Genomic DNA, 22,898 nt, shown 5'->3' with positions numbered 1-22,898 from the left:
TATTTTCATATTATTTCTCTCTCTTTCTCTGTGTAGTATTTAGTTTCTTTCATTTTTTCTTTTTCTTTTTAATAGTGGCAGAGTTGCCAAAGAGGTAGTGGAGGCGAGTTCCAAAATCCAGAGGGATCCTCCTGAGGTTCACAGGTAAGTGGGACCTTCTCCTAGGTATCCTGTATGACTTTTTTTTTAAGAAAAATTGCCTTGATTGTTTACTTGGGGCACTGACAGAAGTTGCCTCTCTTTCTAATACCCCCAAATGTATGTATTAGTATTGTTTTTCTTGTTTTCATTTCACTAAATATATGGATAAAGGTGGGCAAAGTAGAGGAAAGTAATAGAATGCTCTAAATCAAAGTAAGGTCTAAACAGCAAGCTTCTCTTCAGGTCAATCTCTAGAGATTCTTAGGGCCAAATAAGAATCTTATTTGATCCTCATCACATTGCAAGGTAGGTAAATTATAATTAGGTAAGCACCAGTATCCTTAAATTTTTAAGACAGAGAAGATAGTCTGGTACTGTAGTTGTTTGTTCTTCATTCACAAAGAGGAACATGACCTCAGGGAGGTAATGCCATGACACACAAGTGAATTGGATTTAAATGAGAGAGGGCTGTGAAAGGTCACCTGCCTCACTTTCCTTTCCAGAGCCATCTGGGTCCAGTAAACAAATAGAGATCAGGACGACTGGTGATGGCCATGAATGAAATGGGGGACCTTGGCATTTTAAAGCTAAATCTTTAACAAATCTCAGTTTGACTGAGGCTGCACCCATTCAGTGATTAAGGCTAGGCAGCAATTGAGGCAAAAAAATAAGTCTCATCTAGTCTAAATAAATGAATGAATGAATGAACAAGTCTGGGAGAGAAAGACCCTCAGGGTCATTATTTGAGTCCTGATTGTTTTAGATTGAATGTAAATAGCATTCATTTCTGTTTTGGCCAGTCTGGAACTAGAGATAGGAATTAGAGAAAAAAACAAATGAGAAATTGAAAAGGGAACCCATACTCAATTACATAATCCTCACTTCCCAGTCTTCAGGAATTTTCTGTTTTATTAGTGCCAGGGAAGGGAAACATGCCATCTGAAAATGGTGACTTGACCCTTCTTCCCTGCCTTTTTCCTTTGCTAATGGAAATCCCTATCCCGAGAAATAAGTAGTTTCAGTTAGTTCCATTAGTACACTTATTCATCTCAAGTTTGCCAGACTGTGGCTGTCTCCTGATTTTGACACAAAACAGGAAAAGCAGGCATCTGCAAGGAGTTTCCCCTGGAGAGAATCACTGTCAGTCACAGCACAGCTGGCTGGCCAACCTGTGGCAGAGTGGATAAGTAGTCATTACAGCTGCAAGCAGATGTTCTTAGCTAAGCCACCTGCTTAGTTTTCCAGCCAGCTGTCTGTCACTGTGTTCACTAATTAATGGGCTTTCCTTTCCAGAACAGAATACATAGTTTGGGTAAGTAGACTGGCCAGTTGAAAAAATGATTCGGAAGTGGGCCACATGAAACATTCAGCATGACAAAGATGTCTGGCAATACAGAGAAAGCTCCTCACTACAGGTCATGGGTGTTGCCTCTTTATCTGGCTGCCTTACCTAATCTCAGATGACTTGAGTATTCATTTGATGGAACAGATCTTTTTTTACCCTTCCCATCTCTGTGGTGATGCAGCCAGCATGTCTGCACTTAATTGCAAAGACTAGAAAATGCAATTTATTATATTATGTTGCATGAACTCAGTTAATTAGTGGGTTTTTTTAAAAAGATTACTTCAAATATGAAAAATAAGGTCTGAGTGCCAATAATCCAGTTTTGTTCAATCGTTCAGTTGTGTCTGATTCTTTGTGACTCCATGGATGACTCCATGTGACCCCATAGCATGCCAAGTCCTCCTGTACTCCATTATCAAAGTGTATCCAGGTTCATGATCATTGTTTCCATGACACTATCTATCCATCTTTTCCTCTGCTACCCCTTTTCCTTTAGTTTTTTTTCCAACATTAGGATCTTTTTCATTATGTGGTTAAAGTATTAAAGCTTCAGTTGCAGTATTTAATATTGAATTAATTTCTTTAAGTATTGACAGATTTGACCTCCTTGCTGTCCAAGACACTCTCAAAAGTTTTCTCTAGCATTAAAATTTGAAAACATCAATTTCTGCCTTGCTCAGCTTTCCTTATAATCCAAATCTAACAACCACACATTGCTTTTTGGGAAAAAAACCCAACCCATCCCTTTAACTATAATGGACATTTGTTGGACCTTCACTAGACCAATATTCTAGTATTACTGGTCTTATTTCTTTTATGCAGAAGGCAAATTTAGTTCTGAAGACAGATTAAGAAATCAGATAAGTATTTGAAATGATTCTTGGAAACCAATTCTTTCTGTTAATACTTACTTTCAGAGCCAACATTACTCAGAGCAAGAGTTTTCACTCCTTAAATAAACAGCTCATAATCAACATGGAACCCTTGCAGCCACTTTTGCCTTCTCCCAGTGAACAGGAAGAGGAGGTTCCTTTGGATGGTGGTAAGTCCTATCTCTGACAACATCTTTGTGTGGAATCCTGGGAAAGTCCCTTTGGCATCTCTCTGTAAATTTAAGTTGCAGCACATGTATTCATTTTTGTCAACAGAGGGAGTTTTCAGATAGGAATCATAAATCCAAATAAATAAACCAACAACTAAAAGACAGTTATCCCTTTCCATTTTATATACCAGTATTAGAAGTTTACAATGGACCTGTAATTTTGATGCTTTTAGTAATCCATCTATCATTATTACATTCTGAATAGATGAAAATAGTCAAGTTTCTCTACTTGCTCTTCCTGAGAAGAGTTACCAAGGTAAAATTTTCAAAATTGGGCGACATAAAATTACTGGTATGATAAAAAATTGTAACAAATTTATTATAATATTAAAGACTGATGTTGCTGAGTTTTTATTATGTAAAATCTTTCAGATTTTAAAATTGCTTTATTAGATTACATACCTGTTTAAATAATTATACTATTTTACCAGCTACTTTGATGGACTCTTATTGATACTAGCTTCTCTGCTATTTATTACTTGTTGTTTTAGTCATTCTTTTCATTTGATCCTTTTAAAATTGTTACTATAATCTTCCATTTCCTTTTCACAATTGCAGCTTTACCAATTTCATCTAAAAATACCCTAATTATTCTTCCCTCTTCCATCAAACCAAAAGATGCTAAGGGGAAAAAAGAGGACTATGTTGAATTTATTTATGTTTCTCATATTACTTTTGCTTCCTGTGTCGTCATCATGCCTAGTGCTCTGGGTGAAAAAAATCCCAATACAGGTGCATGCTTTAAAAAATACGACTGAAGAAAAATTCATACAAATCATGTCCTTTATGATTTAGAATCAAGTTTGCTAGAAACAATTTTTATTTAATATACGCCATTTTTATGAAATGGGGAAAGAAAGAGAGAGAGAGAGAGAGAGAGAGAGAGAGAGAGAGAGAGAGAGAGAGAGAGAGAGAGAGACAGAGACACAGAGAGAGAGACAGAGAGAGAGAGACAGAGAGACAGAGAGACAGAGAGAGACAGAGAGAGAGAGAGAGAGACAGAGACAGAGACAGAGAGAGAAGAGAGAGAGAGAGAGACAGAGAGACAGAGAGAGAGAGAGAGAGAGAGAGAGAGACAGAGACAGAGACAGAGAGAGAAGAGAGAGAGAGAGAGACAGAGAGACAGAGAGAGAGAGAGAGAGAGAGAGAGAGATTCAGTCCAAAATGGCACAGCTCTCTTTACCATAACATGATTTTAGATAACATTTATATGAGTCTTGATCAAGGAAAAGATTACATTATATTAAAATACAGTTTGAAGTTAACATTCCAAAGTAGTCACCACTCGTTTTCTTCACGGTTATTTTCCCTTAAGAGTTTCTTCTGGTAATTACTCTCTTAACCTTGAATTTAAAAAGGTAAGAGACACTTTCTCGAGGTGAGTTATGGTGCCAGTTCTTCCATGTGTATGTGTGGTAAGGAAATGTTCCTATCTAGAAAAGTGTTAATTACTTTTATTCTATTTCAGAGGAAGATCTTAGACTTTGTTGTTTCTGCTATCTAAAAAAGGGGAAAATATGGAAAGGGTTTTAGTCTGAAGAAATAGTATTTCTTCATTTCTAGATAAATGGAAAAATGGAAAAAAATATTAAAATGCCTCAACAATTCAAAGAAAATAGAAATGAGAAAATACAAAATAAGCAATGACCTTAATATGCTATGTTATTCTTTGCATCTATAGACTTTTATTTCAAGTTTTGCAGAAATAACCATATTCTTGATAATGTTTAGGAATGCTTAGTTTAGACTAGTGATTCTCAAAGTGTGGTCTAGAGAATCCTGGAGGTCTCTGAAACCCTTTCAGAGGGCCTGCAAATTCAAAATTGTTTTTTTTTACTATGCTAAATAACTTTAAATGTAACCCACATAAACAAAAACTCTTTGGACAGATCCTTAATAATTTTTTAAAAGTATAAAGATAATGAGAACAAAATTTTGAGAACCACTACTTTATACTATCTGCCTGAATTTGGTAATAGTCATTGCCTATTAATCAGATTCTTCTTTCTCTCTTAACTGCCAGGAGATGGCAGTACAGGGCACTGGCACTTAGAGTAGTCCTCATGGCTTTAAATGGTAATTAATTTATCTAGACTTCTGAGAAAATGTACAAGATGGCTTGTTCCATAACATTGGCTTGGGGGGAATTAATTCTCAGATTGGCCCTGTCAAACTGAGGGAATAAAATCAGGTTATAGATACCACTAAGCAACAAGAAAGTTTTGATAACTCCTTAAAGTTGCTAGGATACAGGGATCAGAGGGAATTAGAAATGAGGTAAGCTTCAGTTTGGAGGTTGGCAGGAAAGAAAAAAATAGTGGAAATTGTGAGGAGATACATGATGTTTTTAGAAATCACTTTTAAGAAGATACATAGATACATTTTTTCAGATATATATAAAATGGCTTGGTTTCTTACTCTAAATTATTACTGTTATTCTATTATAAGAATGGCATATTCTCTATTTGGTTGTAAGAAAATTAAGATTGTAATGGCAAAGATGAGTAAAATTGAGAATTTTCAATTGTCAGGTAACAAGAGTAATCATCATTTACTATGGCACACATGGAGCTTGGTATAATTAAATAGGCAGAAGTCACATTATTTCGTCATTCTTGAGGATTAATAAGCAGAAACAAACACATGCTTGTTTGGAAAATATTTGATGCCATGTCACAAAGGTAACAAGTATAATTAAAATTTTCATTTTTGCCGTTTATTTTAATAATTTAATCCCGTAGCAGCTTCTTCCAGTAAACCTTCCATTGTAACAAAAGAAAAAAATTAAGCAAAATAAGAGAGAAACTATATTAAACAAAACCAACCATCACAGGGACAGAAATTGTTATATGCCATGTTCCACATTCATAATTTCCCCAATTTTTGTTATTGAAAGGAAGAAGGTATATATCATCATTAGTTCTCCCTGGGTCAAATTTTAATCAGAATTCAGTAGCTTTTAATTTTTCATTTGATATTGTTGTTATTTTCTTTCTTGTCTTCTTAGTTCTACTTAATTTTCTGTGTATCAGTTCATATAAATCTTTCCATGTTTCTCTGAAATTTCTCATTTGTACTTTCTTATAGTATTCCATTATATTTGTTTACCATCATGTATTCAATTTCCCCCTAACTTCTGGGCACCATAGTTTTGCTAAATTTGGTTGTGTTTTAGGACATTGTTTTGAAGGTCTGTTTGGAATCATAAAATACATTGGCTTTGAAACAATTTCTTGAAAAGGATATGCAAACATTTGAGGATATTCTTTTGCATATATATATTGCCTTCCTCCTTGCTAGTCTTGCTTTTGTCCTGAACCCTTTTCCCCATCCCTTGAATACAACAGGTGAGCTGGGCACAGCTGCATTTTCCATTTTCAGGGCCTTTAAAATAATTCCAATGCTATTCACAAATGAGATGCAGTTGCTTGCATTCCATCATCAGTCAAGTATCTGACAGCCTGAAAGCTGCACGAAATTGTTTGGGTTTTGAGTTACTAGATCCCCATGCTTCACTGATTTTGCCTGTCTCAGTGCTTGAAGGTTCAAAAGAAGAACAGGTTCTCTTCTCCCTCCCAAATCTGGCATAATCACAGTTTGGCCCTCATCTTCCCTTGGTTCCTAGACTCATGGGATCATCGATATTGAGCTGGATGGGGTCTTAGAAGTCATATAGTCCCATTCCCTCATAGAGGAAAAAACTGAAGTCCAGAGAAATTAACTGCTAGAAAGATTAAGCGAGTCACCGAAAGCCACACAAGTAGCAGGTGGCAGAGCTGGAATTTGAAGCTTTTTCACTCCAGAAACCCAATATGCTCTCCACTACTCTCTACTGCCTTCCAGGGAATTTTTGTGGTATTCATTTGAGCTATATCAGTGTCTTTGAAAAGTCAATTATGTTTTCCTCTTTCCTTTTTCCCTCTTGGATGTTCATACCATTTCAGATGAATGAGGCATCAGCAACTATAATCCTTCTGTTAAAGTGGAGGACCACTAAAATTACCATCTTCCCTGCTGCTGAATCCTTTTCTTCCCTAGAAAGAATGTAAGATTTTTGAGACCTGGGTTTGTCCCACTTTTGTGTTTGTATCTCCAACACTTGGCATATGATTTTTTATTCATTAGTTTTCCTTTTATGTTTCCTTCATTATCAAATACATTCTCTACCCCAAAGAGCTATATGAAAGAATAAAAAGGAAAGGGAACAGTTAAGCAGAACTAACATATAATTCTAATATTTTAGTAGATGCAATATTCCATACTCATAATGCCTAACTTGGAAAGGAAGGATAGGTACATTTCTAAAAATCTATTTTTTGAAGTTAAGTAGAGCCAATAATATTCTTATGTATCCAGTTTAATTAATTTTTTTGTTATTCCTATTTATGTCATTCTCATCACTTTATTTCATACTCTACCAGTTCATATAAATCTTCCCATGCTTCTTTGAACTTTTGATGTTCATAATTTCTTGTGATGGGAAGTCATTTCTCAGCCATTTTATTCCAGCCATTTTCCCTTGAGGTTCCAGATCTTAGACAACCAAGGAGTAGGAGGCATTTACAAATCTGATGGAGCACCCTGATTTTTCTACAACCTCGCACAAACTGAGATCTAGAATGCTTGTGGTGTAGTTGTGACTATTGTAGTTTTATACATCCTTTTAGAGTGGAAACTCCCAGAGAGAAGGGACTGACATTCTTTGTACTTGCATCTCCAGCACATGGCATATTTGCTTGTACAGAATAGGTACTTAACAAAGGCTTGTTAACTGATTATACCATTTCAGTGCTGTTGTCTCTTAAATTTCTCCAAATGATGGTATTTATGTCTTTCTTTCACTTTGAGTCATTCCTTTACATCCCCTGCCAGGGACACATCTGCTGTGGATGGTGATATTATGGGTAGGAGTCCTTGACTTGACATAGGGCATCTCCTTTCTCATTTTTGCATTACAAGATTAGTGAACCAAAAACTCAGAATTCATCATCACACCAATGAATTACTGAGGAGAAAGGCAAAAATTTGTATCAACCACTTTCCCTTGTCATCACTCTTAGGAGTCGAGGATTCCATGTACTCCTTGAGCAAAGGGATAAAGGCCATGTATTATCTTGCTCCAGAATGCTCTGAGAATCTACTGTTAACTTTATAATTTCTTGTAAGCTGTGGTCTCCTTTGTGCTTTCATTCTGGGTAAGCTCAAGAGTTCTGGATCATGGTACTTGGTGATACCCAGTTTGTATAAGAGCACTTTATACCATTCAGAAAAAAGAGGGGCAGTGGAGATTTTATAAGTAGTAACTATTATGTAAGGAATACAAGCATTCCATTCTGCTGCAACTGAAGCATGTTTTATTTATTTTTAAAAAAATTGGCATTTACCTTGCAGATTGCCTCTTTACAGCATTTCATTCCTGTAGACTGCTAATTCAGCATAACCAGATCAGTTAACTAAATGCAGTGTGCTTCAGTTTGTGTATGGGAATGACTCTTACCACTGGGGAGAAGGTGAGGGAAAGGAAAATCATTTCTGTAGAGCCTACTATGTGCTGGGCACTGTGCTAAATGCTTTTTACAAATATTACCTCCTTGATCCAATAACAACCCTGCAAGGTAGGTGTAATTATTACCCCCATTTTATAGTGGAGTAACCTGAGGTTAAGTGATTTACACAAGATCATACAACTAGTAACTATCTAAATTTTGAACTAAGATTTGAACTAAGACTTTCCTACTGTAGGGTCCCTACTTTTTAAACTTCAATTGACTTATCTGTGTAACTGGTGCTCTTGTTACTACTTCTTGTTGCTGTTGAATCATTTAAGTTGTGTCTGATTCTTTGTGTTCCCATTTGGTGTTTTCTTGGCAGAAATATTGGAGTGGTTTGCTCTTTCTTTCTCCAGCTCATTTTACAAATGAGGAAACTGAGGCAAATAGGGGTAAGTGACTTGTGCAGGATCACACAGCTGAGTATCTGACGACAGATTTGAATTTAGGTCTTCCTGATTCCAGGCCCAACTCCTTAGCTGCCCTATAACCTTTTATCATCTCCAAATTATAACTTGCCCTAATGTCCAGGATATTGATAGCTTGATATAATTTGCCTATGGAGCAGGAGAAAAATTGCCAAGAGGATTAATTTCATTCATTTACTCAACTGAATTAAGCTACAATCAACCCAGGCCATGGAATAAGTCATAATTTGGAGAAAGTAAGAGGGTGTAGCATGAGCAATCATTTCATTTGTAATGACATCAGTGTCACAGTTTGGTTTTAAGACTGAAATGTGATAAAGTCCCTTTCAGACCTTAAGTACAATATGCCTTTTAACTATTGTCAGTACCATCTCCAAGAGTTCATTGGGAATTGCTTCTACATATAGTAGGGCAAAAGTTAACTATCTCTGACAATGCTGGCATATATTCAGAGAGTGTTCAAATGATTATTAATCAAAATAAAAACATTATATTCAGCCTTGGGGAAAATGGTTTAGATGAGATAGTATCCTTGTTATTAACCAAAACTGGGATTCTAATCAAACCACAGTTAGGAGAGTTGAGGAAAAATCTGTCACTTTGGAAAAGTTGTAGTTATGACATTTCTAGTTGAGTTCTTTAAGTGAGAAATAGTTCACTTTAGGTGCATAGTTCTAATTATCTAATTGCTCATAAACCTGTATAGAGGAATTTTATCTTATTAGTGTGATACATTTAATCATAGAAAATGTCCACAATTCCACCTTCTGTTTATGTTGGCACCTTGCAGTCGTGCTGGGATGTCAATAATAAATTACCTTAACAGAGGTTCTGGTACATAAGGGCTCTGATGAGGTGAAAAAATATGTCTTTCAAATGTCTCATGAAGTCATTTAGATTTCTGGTCCTTAAGGCACAGGAGCTAAGCCAGAAGGGATTGTAAGCATAACCAGCTGCAATAGACATTGTTTCATCTGTGAGGAGAATAAATTATTTTGCTTGGCTTCTAAACAAGGGATCATGCCCCATATTTTCCCAGACAAACAAGGAGCTGGAGAAAAAGTAAATACATCAGTAAATTATTATCCCTTGGAAACAGCAATTTTTTTGAGTTTTCAGAATGTTATGAAGTCAGTATGTGGCTCTACCTCTATCATTTTCATTTCAGTTGGTTATAGTGAAGATTTCAACTTATGGTAAATATTGCTTCTCATGATACAAGAGCTCACAGAATTTCAGAATCCATACCCTTTTCCACCTGTGGTTCTGACATAATTTATTGTTACAGAGAAGCAGATTTTAGCCCAATAGATGGAAGGACTTCCTGACAATTCTTGTTCAGTTGTCTGACTCTTTGTGATTCCATTTAGGTCTTTTTGGGAAAAAATATTGGAGTGGTTTGCCATTTACTTTTCCAGCTCATAGGGTTAAGTGACTTGCCCAGGGTTACATACTGTCTAAGTTGAATTTGAACTCATGTTTCATTGACTGAGAGACTAGATAGACATTTCTTGGAGACACTACAGAAGAAAGCCCTTTTGGGACGCATCTTAGATTACATAACCTCTGAAATTACTTCTAATGCTAAAATTCTTTGAAACACTATCTGGTTATGTGATGGGTCAAAAAAGAATGAGATGGGAAATGAGCAGCAGAGAAAATAGGCAGGGAGTATGATATAATGGGGAGGAAAGTGCTAACTATAGAGGACCTGGGCTCAAAATCCTGTCACTTATTATCTGTGTGACACTGGGCAAGTTACATACCTTTTTGGAAAAATCATTTAACCTCACTGGGATTTTTCTCCTTTCAGTGAGAAGGTTGGACTCCAAATCTAGATCATCCTATAAAGTCATTGTAGCATAGCAATAGGAACCATTTCTACTTGTCTAGGTATGAAATAAAAGCAGAGGAAGGAATCTCAGAGAGATACTTGACCAATTGGTATCAGAATTTTCCTGAGTAGAAGCCCTACTGGTAAAACTGAGTACATCTTAAAAGTAAGCCATTGACCTCACATTTTATCATATATATATATATATATATATATATATATATATATATATATATATATATATATATATATATATATATATATATATATATATATATATATATATATATATATATATATGTATATATAATGGACATTGGATATTATTTTTTAAAAATATGCTTTAGTCCTAACCATATTCACAATCCAGATATGTAAAATACGTATTGATAGTATATGTTTAAATAATGTGGTTAACTTGGCTGTTGTAAATATTTTTGGTTTTTCACTCTTATAATTCATGATGAGTCATGATAACCACAATTTTGGTATTCATGGAGGTGGTTTGAGGGATGTCTTTGCACCATCCTTATCCAAATGTCTTAACCGTAACCTCATAATTACTCATTGGGATCCTAAACTTTATGTAATCTTATTTTGTGCAATCTTTGGTTTCCCTTTGACAATCATTTTTTCTTTCTTTTCTGGATTTTCTAGAAGTTTTGGAGAATCACCAAAGTTGAAGATCATTGAAATTGTATTTATGTGGACTTGCCCTATGAAATTTATGTAGTTTGTCAAAAATTATGATTTTTGAAACATTGATTTGAAGGATGGGCTTGGATACAGAAGACTTGATTTCAAATGAAGCTTTAGACATTAGATCTGTGATTCTGGGCAAATCATTTAATTTCTATTTAGTTTCTTTATCTGTAAATGAGAAGAAGAATAGCACTTCCCTGCTAGGTAGGATTATGAGAGTCAAATTGTGAGGATCAAATGAGATAATAAATGGAAAGTGTTTAGCATAGTCCTTGGCATATAATAAGTGCTTTATAAATACAAGTTGTTATTATTATTTTCAACTTTCACTTATATAAACTGTTGGATCCATCTCCAACTATCTTGTAAAGCAAAAAAAAAAAAAGAGATTCCAATATATGCCATTTTTTATACTGTCAGGTTTAAGGATAAAACAGAATATAAAAATCCACAATAACATTCTTTGCAGAAAACAGTAGGGGAGTTGTTGTTGGAGTTTTGCCCTTTTTATGAATTTTATAAAACCAGTCAAGTATTAAAAATTAATGGCAGTCAGTGTAAAAAAGAGTGTGAAATGAAAGTTTTCCTACTTTAAAGGGCCTTTGCTTCTTTTATTTTACTTTATTGAAATGAAGTCCCACCAAGCATTTTTCTTTTAACCTGAAGCTTCCTTGAACATAGCACCAAGGCAGATAATACAGCAAGAGTGGTAGTTCCCGTGACGTAGTTCTCCATTCCACCCTAAGACCCAAAGGAGTAGTCAACATCCTACATATCTCTATAACCCTTGTGACCTGCTTCTGTAATGAAAAATTGTGACATTCCCTAATTTGATCATAACTTCCATCTTTTCTTGTGACTTTTCTCTTTCTTCACTGTGACCTCTATCTTCCGTACTTTCTCAGGCTGACTTTACTTTTTTTGCTTTCCACACTCAAACATGTTCTCTTGACATTCTAGTCCCTTTGTCTCATCTATGCTCTTGCCCTACTAACCCCAATGCTAGATTAACTCCTCCATCTCCTCTATTCCTAGTTATGTATTACAGAACGGAATGGGATCCAACCCTGATGATGCTTCTGATGCAAATTTGTTTTTATTTAACCTCAACTAAACCCTGAGTGGAACAAGACAATCCTTTTACTCCTACCTGATTGAGACTCAAAAGTAGTTTATTTTTCCAATTACATGTAAAGATAGTTTTCAACATTCATTTTTGTAAGATTTTGAGTCTTCATTTTTTTTCTCCTTCCTTTAACTCTTCCTTCCTCAAGACAACAATCTCACATAGGTTATATGTGTAGATCATTTTAAACATATTTCCATATTAGAAAAAAGGGAAAAACCACAAGAAAGAAAAAGCAAACAAAAAAGGGTGGACGTGGCATGTTTTGCTCCATATTTCCATGTTCAGTCTTCATAGTTCTTTCTCTGGATGTAGATAGTATTTTCTATCCCAAGTCTATTGGAATTGTCTTGGATCACTATACCTATACTACACCTATAATCCCAATGAAGAATGAAGGTTAATACATTTTTCTCAACTCTTCTCCTTGCTTCTCTGAATTCTTTTTATTAATCATGTGTTGCAATAATATTTCATTATGTTTGTGTACCATGAACACAATTTATCTAGCTGTTCTCCTCTTGCAAAGTATTTGCCATTTCTTTATACAGAGGAAAATTGCTTTGATTTGTCCCTGGAACCCCACTTTCATCGAAAGGGTGAGCTCTCAAGATTTAGGTACAGAACAGTATTAGTAGATCCTAGGCCACTTCTATAGACTAGCAAATTGTGGGTACCTGATGTATTGACCATCACAGAGAAGAAGCTTTAATGAGTGACTGACCAAATGTGCTGGTTCTCATTCCTGTGGATTCAAATAGCTCCTTACCCACCTCTTCTAGTTATTGTCTATAGAGCTGGTGGAAAATATGAGAAAAGGATTAGGAATTTCATCTGCTTTTGCAATTCATTTTCATTTCTCTTGGTTAAAAGAAAAATATCTCATCTGCTATACCCCCAGGCAGCAAAATAATAAAGCAGAATTGATGAGAAAACAAATGCACCCTATAGAGAAGGACAAAAGGAAGAGATTTGTTGTCGAGCATGCAAACATGAGAAACAAAAGAGGCTGTTTTAATTGGTACTGTCAAGGACAGCTTGTCATTTCTTTTTTCTAGAGTCAGCTTTTGTGATATATTCCACAAAATAGCTGTATTTTTCTAAGTACTGGCATATAAGAGAATATTTGGTTCAGCTGGCCAGTGATGGCTAGGCAGTCTCCTAATTTAAAATTTAAAATTTCCAAAGAGTGTTCATACAAAATGGGAAAACATTATACCTATTTCTAGCTGACATTTTAAAATTCTTTGGGTTGACAGCAGGTATTGTGTCCTTTATTATCCTTTTATTCCCAGCTCCTAGCAGAGTAACCTTCTCAGAGTGAGTACCTGATATTTATTGAATGGAATTAATTTTTTCAATTAACAAATATTAGTTTTCTTTCATTTCCATCTCTCTCATCCTCTGTAAAAAAGAAAAACAAAACCCTTATAACACATATGCATATTTAAGCAAAAGAAATTCAACCTTAGCTTGGGCCAAAAATGTGTGGTTTTTTTTTTTTCATGTTTAGTTCATTTTCTCTCTGACCATAGATGGATGTCATTCTTCATTTTCAGAACTCCAGAATTGTGGTTTATCATGGCTTCTTCATATATTTTTTAGTGAATTCTTTTTGGAAAGTCAAAAAATCAAATGTTTTAATTCTTTTTAATTGATGATTTAGTAGTTAAACTCCAAGCAAATAACCTATCTGCCTTCTGTCAATTTTATAATCATAATAACTGGCAATTATATAATGCTTCAACGTTTTCAAGGTGTTCTGTTCAACAAACATGAGCTTAGATAGTCATCTCTATAGTCTTGTGTGATGAGTAAGATAGACAAATATTATTGGCCCCATTTTACATATGAGGAAACTGAGAGTCAGGCAAATGAAGCACCTTGCCAGTTGTTATACAGTGAGTATATGACACAGGTGAGATTTGAACGTGGGTTTTCCTGATTCCAAAACTAACCCTCAAAAAGAATGCAGTTACAAAAAACCAAAACCATAAATTCAAACCAAAAAAAAAAAAAAGAAACTAGCAAAAAATCCGAAACCAATAAACTAAGAATACCTCATGATGTTCTTTCTACAGCCTCTAGTAATTTTTAAGTTTTTTTGAACAATGACTTTTCTCTATATTTATAATATATTAGGCTACTCTGTGAGGCAAGGGTTTGTCTTAATGAGTTCCGAATACTTCCCAGTGGTTATATCAGTATGCTCCACATAGGAGGTATATAAAGAATGATGTTTTCTAAATGAGGAATGGAATAATATTTCTTGCAAAGTGATGGTGCCATTTTGTTATTGACTCTATGATATTTTTCATTGTTTCTTTCCTTTTTTATTTTTTAACATTAATTTATAATTTGTCATTCAAAATTTTGGCTGAATGCCATGAGGTAGTAACTTATTAAAAATATTGTTTTTGAACATTAGACACATTCCCAGGATTTTCCTGTGTTTAAAACAGACTGCTTAGTGATAGCTTTCCTGTGAATAAATAATTTGTGAGAGCAAATCAAACCTGTGGATTTTCTTAGATTCTTAGATTTTACATAGTCCCAAGCCTCCCAAGAAATTGTTTCTGGTTGCTTTCTACTCTTTCTATTTTGCTGTAAAGTTTGATCTGGATACTTCACAAGCCTTTGGGTGAATTATTTTCCCTTTGTTAAATGGTTATGGTCTAGATACCATAATGAAACTGAAGCAAGCAAAAACTTGAGAATAACACATATATATATCATTGATTATACTTGGAGTTCACTCCCTTTTCTTAAAATTCTAGAGGCAGTTGCAATGGTATGACCTAATCCTTGATTTGAAAGTTTATTTAAACAGGAGCTCAGCATGATATAGTAGAATATATCTGTTGTTCCTTCCTTTCCCTCTCCTTCTTGCAAGTAGAGATTATTTCATTCTTTGTACTTCTTGATTTGAGAATCAAAGACCTTGGCTTCAATCTTGCCTCTAATAATTGCTACATGGGTGAATGTGAATAAATTACTTCATTTCCATAAACCTCAGTATCCTCCTCTGTAAAATAAGGGTTATGGTCAGATGACTCCTATTGTCCTGTAGATTTATGACCTTGTCATTCCATGAACAAATGACACTTAGACTGAAGATTTGTCTGATTGGAGATGGAAAGGTATGAAGTATACAGGGGGAAATATATAATCAGGAAAAAGAAGTGGGCCAGTCATTTGGAAAGAATGGGGAAAGTAGATGGACCATCCTAATAGTTTAATGATGTCCATCAATGATGGTAAGATTTAGAAGATGGCCTTGAACATATTGGGTAGGTCATCTGTCGGAGATTTATTGGAAAATAGGTATGACTTGGCTTGGGTGGCAATCTGCACTGTTGGAAACAGTTGCCCACCTCAGTGATGTGCCAGATCCCTTGAAGTCTGCCATTATGTTCTGAAATTAAGTTTTCAAGATAGATTTCCATTGTTTGCTGTGCTATAAGATAGAAATTGACTTTGAGGATATAGGTAGTATAATGTATCTGAACCTGTTGAAGAAAGGTGTAGGTACAATTTTATTCTCTTCTCTTAGGACACACTGCTCCTCTCAGGTAGGAATCCTTTGCTCACGGAATCTACATTCAATTTCAGATAAGAGTCCACAGCATTACATTGTTTTGGGATGTCATACTACCATCTGTTATTTGCTCTGATTCTTAAGATAATTTAAAACTGAAACTGTGTGCAAATAGAGGATATCCTAGAGATTAATATGGATTACTTAAGAAATATAAGTGTTTAGAAAGAGCTGTTTCTCCATGAATCATACCACAAATTTGTGGAATCAGTCAATTAGGAAGCACTTAGGAAGTACTGTGTGCCAGGCTTTATGCAGGATACTTGGGGATAGGAGTACAAAGAATGAAATAATCTCTACTTGCAAGAAGCCTGATGGAAGGACAGGGAAAGGAAGGAACAACAAATATATCTATGAGTATATAATTCACAAATGAGTTAATACAGTGATAAGGTAGATAAAGGTGAGGTAGTATGGGAAGAGGTTTTGGAATAAGGAAGGGCTTTATTCAGATGGTGCTTGAGTTGCTTTTTAAAGGAAGATAAGATTATATAGGGAGAGAGTGCATTCTAAGCATGTGAGACTTTCAACACAAAGGCACAGAGGTGGGAGAGATCACTGGGTTTGAAGAGACCTCAGAGACCCTAAGTTCCAGGGATTCTTAGCCTTTTTCTGTCACAGATCCCTTTGGTGGTCTGGTGAACCTATGGATCTCTTCTCAGTATGATGTTTTTAAATATTTAAAGTAAAATATATAGAATTATAAAGAAAATGAATTTTATTAAAATATAGTTAGAAAATACATATTTTTAAAAATAAAGGTTCACAGACTCCAGGTTAAGAACCCTTGATTTTTGTCTAAATTGTAATTGAATATGACTCCTGTTAACAATATACTTGACAAGGGGTCATCCAGACATTTTGTGAAGACCTCTTAGTTAAGAAGAAACTTTTATCTCCCAGAGAAGCCCATGATAGTTGAGTTGTTTGTTCAATATTTTAATTGTGTCCATCTATTCATGACCCTATTTGGGGTTTTCTTGGCAAAGATACTAGAGCAGTTTGCCATTTCCTACTCAACTCATTTTACAGATGAGGAAACTGGAGCAAATAGAGTTCAATGACTTGCCCAGGACCACATTGCTTGTGTCTGAGGCCAGATTTTAACTCAGGAAGATGAGTCTTCCTGACTCCAACCTGGGCATTTTATCCACTTTGCCATTTAGCTAATACTTTAGTCAGCTTTAATAATTTTTAGGAAGTAAAAATGTGAACTATTGCTTCTAATTTATTCATTTCTGTAGCATTTGTTAAGTATCAGTTATCTGTGAGGCATGGTGATAAGTGTTGGAGGAGGGGAAAAAGCAAATTTAAAAATCATTAAAAATCAGACTTAACCTAACCTCAAAGAACTCACAATCTTCTCTGGCCAAACAGAGCTATTGTTCTCTTAGCATCCTTCAGAGTACATCTAAGAACTGAACATTTAATTTTTTTTTTTTTTTGGTGAGAAGTGAAAAATACCCTTTCTCAATCTTTGCCTTAAGAATCATTGGAGTTCCATATAAAATACTTCCCTTAAAAGAAGAGCAATGTTAGCAGAACACTTTCTTTGTCAAGCACAACAATTTTTATAATGAACTCATTATAATTTGAGAAATTCTTTCTAATGGTTTCAAGCAAAATACATTGCTGCTGATATTCCCAATCTCCAGAAATCGGTGAAAAACTCTTGCTACCTGTCAGAAGTCAGGAAAACAGACTTTGTGAAGAAATGGAACTTAAATGTACCCTTCCCTTTAATTCCCTCCAGGAAAAGTGTCAACTTGCTAAAGATTTTCCACACTTTATAATTGTGCATCCCACACTTAAATTTCAACTCTAGGCATCGTGCCCAGTACCTAATGGGTTCTTGAATACTTCTTAATTGAATAATTGGCAGTTATCTCTACAGCTCAATCTCTGGACAGTGTTCTGTGCCACCTGGATATTTTCAGAAGATCCATAATTGGATCCATAATTTGGCTCCATCACTAGCTAAGTGCTCAGTTTTCTGATTTGTAAAATTTGTGCCTGAAAAATGTTTAATGTATTCCTAGAATCTGATCAAAGGTAAAAAAAAAAAAAACTCAGAATATAATGGCCTTCACTGGTAGGAGTTCCTTATTCCACAGGAAGCCACAGACCCCATCCCTATCCCTAGATCTTCATGAATGTAGAGAGAATGTACATGAATCTTCAATGATGATTTAAAAATATTTTTATATAAGAGTCCTAGGAGTAAATGATTTTTCTTTCTAACATCAGTCTAGACAGGTCTTATCTTCCCTATTTTAATTATTTTCTGCCTAATTTTAGTTTAATATAATTTTGTTGTGAGTACCCATTTCCTAAAGTGCTTTGTAGACATGTAGAACAGTAACTATTTGACACTCTAGAAATCTGTGTGTGTTTTGATGCTCTGCATTAGATGGGGACTTAATCTGATGATGAGGATGACAATATTACCCAACATTTGTATAATAGGTAAGATATTTGAACATTCTTTCATATAGATTGTCTCACGGGATTCTCACTGCAAATCGTTAAGATGATTATTCCCATTTTTCAGATGAGGAAACAGAGATGTAAGCAATATGGTTTTTGCATTCCATGTGGGCACAGTGCCTGACACCTGGGTTCTTGAATGCTTCTTAATCGGCTGATTGGCAGTTATCGCTAAAGCTCAAAATCTTTGGACAGTGTTCTTTCTACTGTGCCACCTGGATATTTTCAGAAGATCCACAATTGGAGTTCAATTTCTGGAACTATCACCAGCTAAGTGCCAAGTTTCTGATATGTAAAAGGCAGACAATAATTGCACTGTCTACCCCATTGAGTTGTGAGGAAAGCAATTTTTGTTTAGAGTATAAAATAATATGTAAATATGAACAACTTTCATTTGGAAAGTCCTTTAAGGAATATGATGGATTTAAATAGAATCAAACTCATAGGGACCCTAATACTGAAGTTTAAATCATGCAAAATGTTCTTATAAAACATGTTTTATATATTATTGACAGTCAACAATACTAATTGAAATTAGAGATACCATAGATAATTCAAATTTAGAGGTTATCTCTAAGACCAATTTCTTATTAACTTTATAATTATACTATATACGTATACCTGCATATTACATATATGTATGTACATGTACATGGATATACATGTACACATATGTATATATATATATATAGATAGATATATATATATATATATATAGATATCTGTCTATATCAAATAGATGGGAAGACAGATATTGATTGGTTGTTGCCTTTCGGTACTGAAGAGAAGACCAAAATAATATCATTATATTAGAGTTCAGTTACAGTGTGTGTGTTCAACTGTGGCCAATCAGACCAATACAAGCTTATGATGTTGTACTACAGTTAAGGCACAATTAATTCATGTGAACATTTGGGAGTGGATTATTTAATACACACACACACACACACCTCTTTAAGAAGTAAGCTTTGTATAAGTAGGGATTGTTTCATTCTTTTTTAAAAATTTTCATTACCTAGCACATAAGCAGTATTTAATTCATATTTGCTAATCACTATTTGAGCTCTTTTCCAAAGTAGCCAATAGAAGTCTGATCCACTCTTTATTGCTGGTAGAGGGAAGAATCAGTAAGCCTAGACATGTAGAAAGAAATATCTGGAAAATGAAAATAATCTGTGTGCATACCCTGAAATTATATAAGGAAATACTTTTTTTTCTCCAGATAGGAAGTGGGAAAACTGGCAAAGTTGTAGCAAAAATTATCGAAGCAGAAATCTTGGTATTGAAGCAGAAATCCCATTAAGTACAATATTTTGGGTAGCGTTATAACAAGATAATTGGACTTTTTTTCTTAATGAATCATAACCATTGCGTGATCCATTTTTCTATGGCTGTTTTTTTTTTTTTTTTTGCTTTTTGCATAATTTCTTAAAGATCCTTCCAGATTTATTTGCATCTCTCACTTCTTGATGGTTTTAATGCTATCATATACATCTAATACATGGATCTGTCACAATTTATTTGGCCATTTCCCTTTGGGTGGACATTAAGATTGCTTTCAAACTGTATCCATTTGTATATAATGCTGTTATAAAAATCTTTGAATTCACATCTCTCCCTCCCTCCCCTTCTCCCCCTGCATAGCATTTTTAGGGAATATTTCCCAATAGTGAAATCATTGAAACAAAGGGTTTGGGTTTTGGGTTGAGGTTGGTTGTATTCTACTTGTTTGGGGACCTGGTAATGACACAAATAAATATTTTGACTGAGTCATCAGGCTGCTTAAGTAAGGGTCAGTACACAATGTGGCATTGTGCATTAGAGAGTGATGAAGTGGTTAAAAATAACATGCCTCCTTCTCCCTTCCCCCCCCATTCTGATCCCTAGTGGGATATTTCTGTTGGCCACATGAGGAACCTGACATTTGATTCATTCAGGAGGACTTGCCTTGGTCTTATAAAACTCAGTGGTCACTTCATCAAAGGTCAAAGCCAAGTGCAGAGCCGGTGGTAACTTCACCTTGGCATTTCAGGTGAAATAAATGAAAGCAAATAGAAATAACCAATATGGTCAAATGTCTGGTGAAGATCCAGACTCGCAGAAGCCTCCACTTACACATGGTTAACCACTGCAGCAATAATGTCTTTGTGCGGCTGCTGAGACACGGTGCCAGGATCACTGCGAGAAACGTCGGTATGTGTAGTTTCCCTTTTTGTAAGTTGGTTTCTGGGGATTTTGAGTGGCTTCCAGCTGCATTTACTCAGGCATTTCAGGCAGAGCAGCCAGCTGTGAACTTTAGTGACAGGATTCTTATTTTTTATTTACAGTGATAAGGGAAGGGGAAGGAAGGAGAAAAGAATTATTGATCTACCTTTCTGAAAATGTGCGTTGCCTTCCAAACCTGAGCAAATTGTTGATTGTTAAGTGACTGGAAGCTTGCATTAATGAGTGCCTTCTGGAAGCAAAAGTAATAGAAAGCTTGTTTTAAGGGTAGAGTACATGATAATTAACAGCCAGTGATTTGTGAAGAAGGGTTGAGAGAGTGTTGATTATTTCTATACTAATTGCTCAATAATTATATAGGGGGAAACTCTACCTCTATGGGCCCCAGTTTCTTCAACTGTAAATTGAGGTAATTAGACCATGAAGATACTTTCTAGCTATAAAGTCATGATCCTGTGGTATGATTCTAGGCAGCTGAGTGATATAGAGGATAGAACTGAGTTCAAATCCAGCCTTAGACACTTAAGTAGCTTGGTGATTCTGGACTTAATTTCTAGAGCAGCTCTTTTTAAATTGTGGTTCACAGTGGTTCACAGCCTCATATGGGGCTGTGTAATTGAATATGGGGGTCTCAAAAATTTGACAACAGTGAAAAGTATTAAATATTCAGTCAAGATGTAATTCTTTATGTAAAAATAAATAAGCATATCCATTTCATTAGCATACAAATTTGCTTTCATCTTTAACAAATGATAAAATCACATGTATAACAAAGACTTTTTAAAAGTAAATTTCTTTATGATTTATTATCAGTAAATTGTTAATTTATATACCTATTGAATATACCTGTATACCTATTTTATATTCCTATATTCCTGGGGTAGCATAAAAATTTCTTGGGTGAAAAGGGGTCATGAGTGGAAAAAGTTTAAGGAGCCCTGCTATAAGTTAACCCATACCTTAACTACTTAATATCTGCCTCAGTTTTCTCAATTGTAAAATGAGATTAATAATAACATCTTCATAGAATTTTTGGGTGGATTACATGAGATAATATTTGCAAAGAGCTTAGCCCTGTGCCTTGGACATGGTAAGTGCTTAATAAATGCTTGTTTCTCTTCTTCCTTCCTTTTCAATATACTGATTTGTCAAAGGCAGTGGAATATAAGCTTTCCCCCCCAAAAAAAAAACCCCATAAGAACAAAGATTTATTTGGCAAAAATAGAGATGAAGGGACATGCACATAGGTTTAAGAAGAACTGGTAGCAACTTTTGGTTTCTTTTAAACTATGTCAGCAGCTAGGTGGTTTATTTGATGAAATGTTGCAATTGGAGTCAGAAAGACCTGAGTTCAAATCTTTCTTCAGATCCTATAGCTGTCTAATCCTAGACAAGTCACTTAATTTTTCTGACTCAGTTTCCTTATCTGTAAAGTAGAGATGATGATAATAGTACCCATCCCAGAGGTGAGGGGGGGTTTATAATTACTTCAAATGATCATAGTTATTGTGAGGATCAAATGAAATAATATATGTAAATTGTTTTACCAACCTTAGAGGCTTTCAGTGATGCTAGCCATCATCATTATACTTTTAAACAATAAAATACAGACTTTAACTTTTTCATTCCCACATTTAATTTTGTTGTTATTGTTGTTCAGTTGTGTTCATTTGGGGTTTTCTTGGCAAAGATATTGGGGTGGTTTAATATTTCCTTTTCCAGGAAACTGTTTTCCAGGAAACTGAGGTAAACAGGATTAACTGACCTAATAAGTGTCTGAAGCTGAATTTGAATTTAGGAAGATGAGTCTTCCTGACTCCAGGACACCTAACTGCCTAAAAATAGAGTTTAAATAAACTCTAGTTTATTGTATCCCATCACTTCTAGGATCAAATATAAAATCCTTTGTGTGGAAGCCCTTTTCAATGTGGCTCTCTGACATTTCTAGTCTTCTGACATCTTACCCCCATAGATTTTGAGATCCTCCTTCTTGCTGTTCCACATAAAGACAATTCATCTCCCAATTCTGGGTATTTTCACTGACTGTGAAATGCTAATTTCACATGTTAATTCCATGCCTGGAATGCTCTCCCCCCTCATCTTTATGTCCTGGGCTTCCCAGCTTCCTTCCAGTCCCAGGAAAAATCACATCTTTTAAGAGGAGCTTTTTCCCGATGCTTAATGCATATTAATGCTAATGCTTATCTTTATTGATTATCTCCAATTCATAGTTATTCTCCTCCTCCCTCACAACCTGACTGAGTTCTTTGAGAAAGGGAACTATCTTTTTGCCTGGCAAAAAGTAAGTGCTTATTAAATGCTTATTGACTGACTAGACTAACCCCAAAGACACAGACATACAA

At 35.1% G+C, this 22,898-nt stretch overlaps 1 protein-coding gene across 4 annotated transcripts in view; it reads left to right on the top strand.

Moving 5' to 3' along the window:
* The window catches only part of FRMD3 (FERM domain containing 3), a 306,895-nt gene that overhangs the window by 269,303 nt on the left and 14,694 nt on the right, over positions 1-22,898 (top strand). For all 4 annotated transcript variants that reach the window (XM_074280139.1, XM_074280138.1, XM_074280141.1 and 1 more), the window contains 2 exons: positions 76-144; positions 2,404-2,528. In XM_074280139.1, coding sequence (XP_074136240.1) covers positions 76-144; positions 2,404-2,528 — 194 coding nt within the window. The remainder of the gene's footprint in view (positions 1-75; positions 145-2,403; positions 2,529-22,898) is intronic.

This window comes from Sminthopsis crassicaudata, chromosome 1, assembly GCF_048593235.1.
Source record: "Sminthopsis crassicaudata isolate SCR6 chromosome 1, ASM4859323v1, whole genome shotgun sequence".
In the NCBI taxonomy this organism is placed as follows: Eukaryota; Metazoa; Chordata; class Mammalia; order Dasyuromorphia; family Dasyuridae; genus Sminthopsis; species Sminthopsis crassicaudata.
This window is presented reverse-complemented; position numbering and strand designations above follow the sequence as displayed.